Source organism: Chrysochloris asiatica, unplaced genomic scaffold (assembly GCF_000296735.1).
Source record: "Chrysochloris asiatica unplaced genomic scaffold, ChrAsi1.0 scaffold00249, whole genome shotgun sequence".
Classification (NCBI taxonomy): Eukaryota; Metazoa; Chordata; class Mammalia; order Afrosoricida; family Chrysochloridae; genus Chrysochloris; species Chrysochloris asiatica.
Genome location: NW_006408767.1, coordinates 1,007,532 through 1,017,700, shown reverse-complemented (window position 1 = coordinate 1,017,700; position 10,169 = coordinate 1,007,532). Strand labels below are relative to the sequence as shown.

Genomic DNA, 10,169 nt, shown 5'->3' with positions numbered 1-10,169 from the left:
CAGCTGGTAGTTTTGAACTGCTATCTTTAAGGTTCGCAGCCCGATGTTATATAACCACTTCCTATTTATATTGTTGAGAAAAAAGGTATTTCAAAATGAATTAAGTTGTTTTGGTCTTTTCAAAATTATATCATGTGATCTCCTGCATCATTTCTATCACCAAAGCTATAGGAGTTTTCCAACTACCAATCCTTCCTTTGTTTCCAGCTATCACATTCCAATCCCCAGTAATTAGCAGTGCATCTTGATTGCATATTTGATCAGTTTCATACTGATGTTGATAGAAATCTTCAACTTCTATATAGTGTCTGGTAAATTTTTTTTTTTGGGTAAATTTTTATAGTAGTCACATCAGCTGGTTGTCTTAGTTATCTAATGCTGCTCTGGCAGAATTATCACAAATCAATGACTTTGACAACTAGAAATGTATTCTCTCACAATTTAGGAGGCTAGAAGTAGTGGCTCTAGGGGAAGGCTTTCATATTGTTGGTTCTGGGGAAAGGTCCTTTCAGCATCTGTAGGCCTGTATTAATTGGAGATCTACATACATCTTGGCATGAGTCTTCCCCTGAATCTAGAGCTTCACAGTATAAAGACCCCAGGTCCAAAGGACATGCTTCACTCCTGGCTCTTCTTTGTTGGTGGCAATGGGTCCCTCTAAGTTCAACTTACTTCTGTCTCTTTTTATATCTCAAAAGAGATCTACTCAAGATACAACCCAGTCATATACATTGCATGTGACCTTATTAATGTCGTTTTTGTTAATGCCATTGAGTCATTTCCAACTCATAGCAACCCTGTAGAGGAATGGCTGATGGATTTGATCTGCCAACTTTGTGGTTAGCAGTATGTCCAGTGCTTATACTACAGCACCATAACAGGACTCACATTAACATTGTAGAAGTGAGGATTTACAAAGCATAGGATAATTAGATCAAATCCGAGCTGGTCACTTCAGATCACATCATGGGGGTGATTGCATTGTATTCAATCTCGTCTTGGAGGTGATGACTACAACACAGCTGCCAAACAACTAATAATTTTGGTCACAGCAAATTGACACAAACCCATAACTATCATACTGGTCTTCCATATGGGTGTATGGATATTATCCTATCACTGGTAACATTGTATTTCAAGATTTGTTGTTGTTGTTAAGTGCCATTTCTGACCTATAGTGACCCTGTGTAGGGTTGCCAAGGAGCGGCTGGTGAACTTGGACTGTTGACCTTGTGGTTCAAACCAACTTTGTATGTAGTCCATCGTGTTAACCCACAGCACCACACCAGAACTTCATATTTCGAGGTAGATCTTAAAATTTTCTTTTTCTGTGATGAATGATGTAATTCCACTTTATTCAGTGGTGAACGATATCATTCCTGGCATGGTAGACCATATGATTGCCTAATTCATAATGGCCAGCACCAGTCCTCTTCAGGTCACTAATTTTAAGCTTTTATTGTGGATTGAATGATAGTTTACAGGGTAGAGCATTGATTTTGCACTCAACCAATTGTATTTTATTTCATTGTAGTGGTTGGAATAGGATATAATCTTATTTCTTTTCATTTTGACAACTTCCAATTTTCTAAGATTCATACTTTGTATATTCTACTTCCTGACTGTTACTGATAATTATTGGATGTTTGCATCTGTTTGTTCTTATTTTGAGTATTGTCACCTCAGTGAATGATGGTCTTAAAATGTTTGCTCCATTTACGTCATTAAGATTGACTCTACTTTGAGGAGTTAGTCATATTTTGAGCGCCTCCCAATCTGAAGGGCTCATTTTCTGGCACTACATTAGACATGGTTCCACTGCTATTCGTAAGGTTTTCAGTGGCTACTTTTTTAAAGAAATCCCCTCTTCCTTCTTCCTAATCTGTCTTAGTCTGGAAGCTCTTCTGAAACCTGTTTCCTAGGAATGATCTTGCTAGTACTTGAAATACCAGCGGTAAAGCTTCAAGCATCACAACAGCATGCAGACTACCACAGTATCATGCAATGACAGATGAGATGACAAATTCTAGGCCCAGAGAATTGTTATTTATTCCTTCTCTTCTTTCTTTTATCCTGTGCATTTCTGCTACTTAATAGTGATTACTTTAAAAATACATATTTGAATTCTTGGAATATAATATTCCTTTACTTTGCTTTCACATTTTTCTGGATAATGTTGATTTTTGACTGCCAGTGTTTTTGTTGTTTGTTTTCTTATTACTTATCTCTTGATATCCTTTTTCCTTTTTTAGTTTCATGTGTGTGATCTTTTGGCTGATTTCTTTGTATTCTTTGCACATCTTTGAATAAGGCAACATTTTCTTGCATCAGCTATGTGTACAAAGTTAAGTCAAAATGTATTGCTATTAGGGTTCCAGTTCATACTTGTATGGGTTTATTCCAAGGAAGATGTGTTTAGACATGTCTCTGTGATCAGTTGATGGCTGCAGACAAATTCTCTCTCTCTCAGTAAAACACTTGCTTTAATCTTGTTAGAGTGCCTTTTAAAAAAAATCTAATGAAAACAGTGATTTCTGAGGAAATCTGCTGGGCTCGTTAAGTTCATTGTAGAGAGATCAGTTCAGATAAATTAGCTTAAGATTCCAAAGGGGTATCACGATAGATTTTCTTAAGGAACACAGGATGATATGCAGTATTATTATGAAGATGTGTAAACAATTTGAACACTGCATTAATGAGAACAAGACCCGGAAAGTTATGTTGAAGAACTTTTTCCCATCATGGCTTATTCTTCTATGGTGACAAGAGCTGTCCTATGAGAAATTTATTAAGAAACTTTCCTCCCATCCACCCTCTAGACCTGATCCTGCCCCTTCAGACATTTTTTTGTTCCCAAAGCTCAAAAAAGGAGTATAATTTTGACTCCTTGAGGGTGCCCAAACTGCCATTTTGAAGTGGTGTAAATCAAAGAGCACAGAATTCACTGGGGAAGGATTAGAGAGATGGGAAAACTGCCTTCAGAGTCGTAGATGGAAAAACGTTGAGAAACAATAGCTTCACTTTTTAATACTGTTATTTAGTATAGGTTTGTATGATTTTGTAGCTGTGCTGTGTAACTTGGAGACCTGTTGTGGCTCTGTGGGTTAATGCACTGGACTTCAAAGTCAGTTTGAACTGCAGGGTTGGTGGTTCAAGCTCACCAGCCACTCCTCGGAAACCCTATACAGGATCGCTGTGGGTCGGAACTGACTGAACAGCAATGAACAACAACTGCATAACTTCCCCTCATGTGGTTGATTCCGTGAGTTTCAGGGGAATTCTACTACTGTGGAGTCTTTCACCTTTTACCTTGGCTGCAAAGATGTTGTGTATGACCTGCTCTGCTGTTGCTCCGCAGTGTTGCCTGGGGCCAGGGAGGCCTGTGCAGCCAACCTGACAAGGGTTTACTTACTTTGCTCTTCTTTGAGAGCTCTGTCATCTGCCTGTCACCATGGGTATTCTGTTTTGCTTTCCGTACTCAACATGGTTGAATTTTCATTGCCCTTGACAACTTGCTTCAGGTACATTGAATTTCAGGTGTTTAGATTTTTTTTTATTTTTTTTTTATGTTATTGAAAATAGAGTTTCCTTTTCATTATCTTGTCTTCTGTCCTGTTTTGGGGTTAGTCAGTACCTCAGTGGGTCCGTATTATAAGTACTGGACTATGAACCACAAGGTCTGCGATTTGAGGCTGCCAACCACTCTGTGGGAGGATGAGGCTTTCTGCTTCCATGAAGATGCAAAGCCTCAGAAACCCTGTACAGGGTGGTTATGAGTCAGGATCAACTTAATAACAACAAAGTAACAACCAAAGGATTCAGATACATCTTTATTTTGCCATTGAAAACTTTAAAGACCCACAGTCAGCTCTTTTTAATAGACCATTGTGAGCATGCCTATCTGTAAAAGAAGAGCGTTATATCACAGACGAGCCATCATGGTTTGGATTTCATGACATGAATATAGTGAATGTTTTCTTACAGACAGAACCTCCACTGAATACACCTGAAAATAGAGAGTATCTTGCGGAGATCATGTTTGAATCATTTAATGTACCAGGACTCTACATTGCAGTTCAGGTAAAAACAGTCATCTTTATGATTCCCAAAGAATCTTTACTAGTAGGGGGGAAGGGATGTTCACTTCAAAGTTTCTGTGTGTTAAACTTATGCAGTGTGTTCTTGAGATTCCTGTTTCCAGTTGTCAGCACACGTATGCACATGCCCACACACATATCCAACAGACCTACACATCACACCACGTACACAGACTCCACCTTCATACCCCACACATCACACCATACATACAAACCTCACGTACACATGACATCACACACATACGCTCATCATATCAGGAACACACATGCTACAAGTTACGCCTTATGTCTCACATGCACCTCCTATATCTCCTATATAACCTGCTCCCATACACCACACATACACACACATACTCAAAATCACCCCACATCATACCCCCCATAGTTCACTGCCGACCCACATACCCCACACTCCACATATATACATACACATATCCTTACATCCCACATGACGCCCCAACCCAGCCCCCACACTCCCCACATACACACTACACAACACCACACCATACTATACTTGCATACACACACACAATTTCTCCCCACATACATACACTCAAGCATCCACTGTCCCTGCCCTGCACCATTCATGTTTTAACAAAATGCTGTAGAGGTCATGTTTCATGATTTATATTGGTATAGAAAGTATTTGTCTTTTTACATACATTAAAGTGTTTTTCTTTCTCTGCGTGACAAAATAGAGGTATAGATGTAGTTTTCTTCTTGGTTCCTTTCTTGTATTTCGGATGAGAAAAAAGATACTGTAGCGTATTTTGGAGTGTTGCTGTGGTGCTGCGGGGTAATGTGCTGGACTACAAGACCGGCTTGAAGCACAAGGTCGCTGGTTTAAACTCACCAGCTGCTCCGTGGAAACCCTCTACAGGGTTGTTATGGGTCAGAACCGACTTGACGGCACTTAACAACAATAACAACATAGAATATGTTGAAGAACAAAATACAAACCTTTAGAGTGTTTCTGCCTTATAGATTTGGGGCTTCTGTAAATTCCTGTGTACTATCTTGCTTCTGGAGTGCTGGTGTGCAGTTGTAGGATAAGCACTGAACTGAAAGGTCAGTTTGAACTGCAAGGTCGACAGCTCAAACCCACCAGCCTCTCCTCTTGGAATCCCTATACTGGGTCATTATGAGTCGGAACCGACTTGAGGACACTTAACAACAATAACATCTGACTTCTGAGAGCCTGAAGAACTTTTGAACTGTGGGATTTTTGTTTTGTTTTCGTTGTTATTTGTCTGTCACCTTACATAGGGGAATTGATTGGAATTGATGGGAATAAACAAATAAATAAGTAAACAAGTCTTTCAGAATGCTTTTTACATAATGCTAGTTCTTTCTGAAACAGAGGTGGGACAGTTTCATAGTAATATTAGTTTAGGAAATTTTACATATCTTACCTTCCTCTTGGTCCTATTAGCTCTGAGCATTCCTGAATTAAAGAAATCTGTTTGTTCTGGCACTTTCAAATTTCTTTAAACACCAATATTTCACCCACTACTAAATTATTTACCTTCTGTGGAGTTAGGAGATATTTTAGAATATTCTAGATTGGTGGTTCTCAGAGTGATCTATGCACCAAGATCAACCCAGAGAGTGCCTTTTAAAATTGCTTTATCCTAGATTAGATTTTCAACCCCTATGCCTTGGGATGGATAATTCATTGTGGGAAACTGTCCGGTGTATAGAATGCTTAGCATTGCCTCCAAGTCTAACAGTCAAAAATATCTCTTAATTTTACCAAGTGTCCCCTGAGGGCAACATTGTCCCTAGTTGAGGGCCACTGTCCTAGATCTCCCTGATTAGAATTTCTGGGTGTGAGGCCTACTAATTTGTATTTTTAGAATTTCCACAAGTGATTTATTTTACTGCAGCCATTCTGTGGATCCACATTGATATCAGTAGGTTTGGTTTTACTAAAATCTTCTGTTTCTTTAATAAATTGAGAGTAAGGCAGCACCCACTGCTTTTTGTTTTCAAAACTTTAGATTTCTTTATTGAAGGGTTGACTCCCGGAGTTAAAGTACATGACATTCGTGTGAATTGTGTTTGAATCCTTTAATGTACAACAATGCTGCATTGCAGTTTAGGTAAGGACAGTTATCTTTATGATTCCCAAAGAATCTTTACTAGTAGGGGCAGTTGTCTAAGATGGATTGCAGTTTGGCAGGGGGTTGGGAGTGATGGAGGATAGGGAAGTGGGATGTAGGTTCTCTGACTTGTTATTAAACCAGAGTTTGTGATTGAAGCAGGTAAAGCCCCTTTAAACGTTCCCTGGGTGCTAATGGCTCAGTGTCTGTGCCACAGGCAGTGCTGGCTTTGGCGGCATCGTGGACATCCCGGCAGGTTGGGGAGCGCACACTGACAGGGACAGTCATTGACAGCGGAGATGGGGTTACCCATGTCATCCCCGTGGTAAGTACAGTACTCACTATTTCATACCTTTTTTGAGGCACCTTTCTACAATTAAAGTATGCTTTTTGAAAGTAATAAACTAAAAACCGAACCCACTACTGTCCAGTCTGTTGTGACTCTTAGTGGCCTTATAGCAGAGTAGAAGTGCCCAATAGGGTTGGCAGAGCTGTCAGCTTTATGGAAGGAGTCCTGGTATGGCCCTACTGTAGGGTAAGCACTGGACAGCTCACTGCAAGGTTAACCACACATCAGTAACCCTATGCAGGGGCACCGTGAGCTGGAACTGGCTTGATGACACTTAACAACAGTCTTTATGGAAGCAGACTGCCACCTCTGCCTACCACAGTGGGGCGGGCTAGTGCGTTTGAACTGCTGACCTTTCAGTTAGCAGCTGAGTGCCGTAACCGTGGCTTCTTTAAGTAATGTTGTTGTTACTGTTGTTAAGGGCCTTGGTGCTGTTGTTGTTAGAGGTCTTTGGGTGGATTTCAACTTAAACCGATACTGCTCAGTCCCATACCATCCACACAGTTGTTGCTGTGCTTCAGCCCATTGATACATACACTGTGTCAATCCATCTCCTTCAGGGGCTTCCCCGCTTTTTTTTTTTTTTGCTGACTCTCTACTTTACGAAGCTTGATGCCCTTCTCCAGGTCCCATCCGATAACATGAAATGAAGTCTTGCCACTCTAGCTTCTAAGGAACAATTGACAGTACTTCTTCCTAGGCAGATTTGTTGATTCTTCTGGAAGTTCATGGTATATTTAATAGCTGCCAACACCATAACTTTTGCTCTTTATTCATTATCCAGCTTTCACATGCAAGCGAGGTGATTAAAAATGCCATGGCTTGGGTCATTGCACCTCTTGAAAGTGATGTACTTGCTTTTCAATAGTTGTTTAAGGAGGGTTTTTTTTTGTGTGTGTGGTAGATTTGCCCAGTGCCATATGTTATTTGATTTCCTGACTGCTGCTTCCATTGATGTTGATTGTGGATCCAAGTGAAATGAAATTCTTGACAGCTTCAGTCTTTTCAATTTATGGTAATTTGCTTATTGGTCCAGTTATGAGGATTTAAAAAAAATGTTGATGGTAACACCTAATGAAGGCTGTACTCTTTGATAGTCATTATAGTAAGAACACTTACTGAGTTAATTTTAATCAAGGTCTCTTTGCTGTCAGCAAACCAAGTTGTGTCACCTGCATATTCTAAGTTGTTAATGAGGCTTCCTCCAAGCCGTATGCTACTTTCTTCTTTATATAGTCCAGCTTCTCAAATTATTTCCTTAGCATACAGATAGAATAAGTATGGTGAAAGGATGCAACTCTGATGTACCGCTTTCCTGATTTTAAACTGTGTAGTGTCCCCTTGCTCTGTTCAAGCGACTACCTCTTGGTATTTTGGAGTTCCCATTAATTTGGTATGATCTACACAGTTGCATGTCTTTGCAGTAAATGAAACACAGATAAATATGTTGCTGGGTATTCTCTGCTTTCAGCCAGATACATCTGCTATCAGGAGTTCTGGTGTGGCACTGTAGGGTAAAACACTGGAATGCAAGGTTGTTTGAACAAGGTTGGCAGTTCAAGCTCACCAGCCTCTCCTTGGAAACCCTACACAGGGTCGCTATGAGTTGGAAGTGACTCCACAGCACTTAACAACAATAGCAAAAACAGCCTTTGTGCCATGTTTTCTTCTGAATCTGGCTTGATTTCTGGCAATTCCTTATTAATATTCCACTACAACCATTTTTGAATTATCTTCAGCAAAATTTCACTTGCGTGTGATATCAATTGTATTCTATAATTTCTGCATTCTGTTAGATTGCATTTCTCTTGAATAGGGACAGATGTGTATCTCTTTTAGTCGCGTGACCATGGAGCTGTCTTCCAATTTCTTGGCAGAGATGAGTGAGCATTTCCCATGTTGTATCCATTTGTAAAGTTACCCAACTTGGTATCCTGGAGCCTTGTTTTTCACCACTGACTTCAGTGCATTTTAGCCTGTGTATGTGATGGAGAGAGAAACAAATAGCCAGTACATGGTTTTGGAATTTCTAATTTGATGGTTGCAGATTTTCCCAGCCAGAATAGCAACAGTTTTTGAATGTCCAGTGCTCTGATTGATTTTCCTGGTGTGACACTATCAGGAACATTTCCTTGCCTGTATTTCTCAAGTGTTGGGAGGTAAACATATATATTTTTTTAAAGTTTTTATTGTGAAATATGTGGGTTTACATGGGAGAACATCAGTTTTACAATCATCATATCATATTGCGTTTCACTGCGATGATTACAGTTCCCTCCATGCATCATCAGATAACCCCACAGGCCCACCCCACCCTCCACAGCTGTCAACACACAGCCCCTCTCCCTCCCTGAGTCCTGCGTTCCCAGCCGGTCCATCTGTCCACGTCATCATCTCTGTCTCCATGCCTGGCGTCACTGCCTCTCAGGGTAGGGTCACGCTCTCCACTCTTCTCACTTGATGGACCAGGGGCCTCTGCTCCTGGGCTGCAAAATCAATCACTCCCCTGCTTTTGTCAAAAAACATCTACCTCTACATTTCCGACCCTCACAGTCAGTCCTGATGGCAGTTATTCACTATTGTACCACAAGAGTCTTATCCCCATTTCCTTTCACCAGTCCAGTCCCAACAGATTGGAAATCATTCAGTGGAGGTTCTGCCTACCCCTGCCCCATCTGAAACTAGGCTCCCTCTTGAAAGCTTGTAAGCCAGTCACTTCTTGCCTTTATAGTCTTCCTCTCACCCCCCATTTTGGGTAACCAATGTCTAAGTAGCCCATCCTTGTCAACCCTGTGTACTGAGGGGGTGGGAGTGATCCTTGCTGTAAAGATTTGTACCCTTTTTTGAGCTACTACATCCATACGTGTAGGTAAAGTTCATCAAATTGTAGTGGATTACTCTTTTTTTTTTTTTCTTTCTTCCCTCTTCTTTCTTCTTCTCGTCAAGTTCTGATCATCCAGCTATCGAAGCCAGGTCAAGTGGGTACTATCTGCAAGTAGGTGTGTTCTTGTGCATCTTCCCTAACTTCATATCAGCTGGACGCTTCATTCTCTACTCTAGTCCTCTGTGGCCATGTCACTGCCTCTGGGCCCAGGAGTCTCTGGGTCTTGCTGTAACTGTTGGCCATCCAGGTCTCCAACTAGGTTCACAGGAGTCTATTGAATGTGGTCGGACTTAGATCCCAACTTCATTGCTGTTTTTTCCTTCTCTTCCCCTTATTGGTGACCAGTATGGTCCCCAGCCACACCACATGCTTGCTCATGTATTCCCCTTGAGTCTTAGTCTTGGAAGGGAGTTTGCTCTGAGGGGACCTGACCACTTGCCTTTTTGGCTCCTGGGCAAACAAACAGCTTATTTGTAGTAATCAGTCATACTATCATTATTGTTTCTGATTTTTCCTGCTGTTCTTTCTTCACGATGTGTCTTCTGCTCTTCTACCTGCTCCAGGCTGGTCTACTCGTCCTTTCCAGTGGAAATTTTCCCACCTCAGACAGTTCTGGATAGGATTCTGATTTCCACCTGTGGTTTTATGAAATGCAAAAGCTCCACAGGAGGTCTCTTTCACTGGGCAATTTCTAGCCCCCTTTAAGGTATTCCAATCAGTTATAGGCTGAAGACAGG

General features: G+C 40.9%; 1 protein-coding gene across 1 annotated transcript in view; it reads left to right on the top strand.

Moving 5' to 3' along the window:
• The window catches only part of ACTR3B (ARP3 actin-related protein 3 homolog B (yeast)), a 237,677-nt gene that overhangs the window by 113,364 nt on the left and 114,144 nt on the right, over positions 1–10,169 (top strand). Inside the window, exons 5-6 of the mRNA XM_006873668.1 lie at positions 3,985–4,080; positions 6,417–6,524. Coding sequence (XP_006873730.1) covers positions 3,985–4,080; positions 6,417–6,524 — 204 coding nt within the window. The remainder of the gene's footprint in view (positions 1–3,984; positions 4,081–6,416; positions 6,525–10,169) is intronic.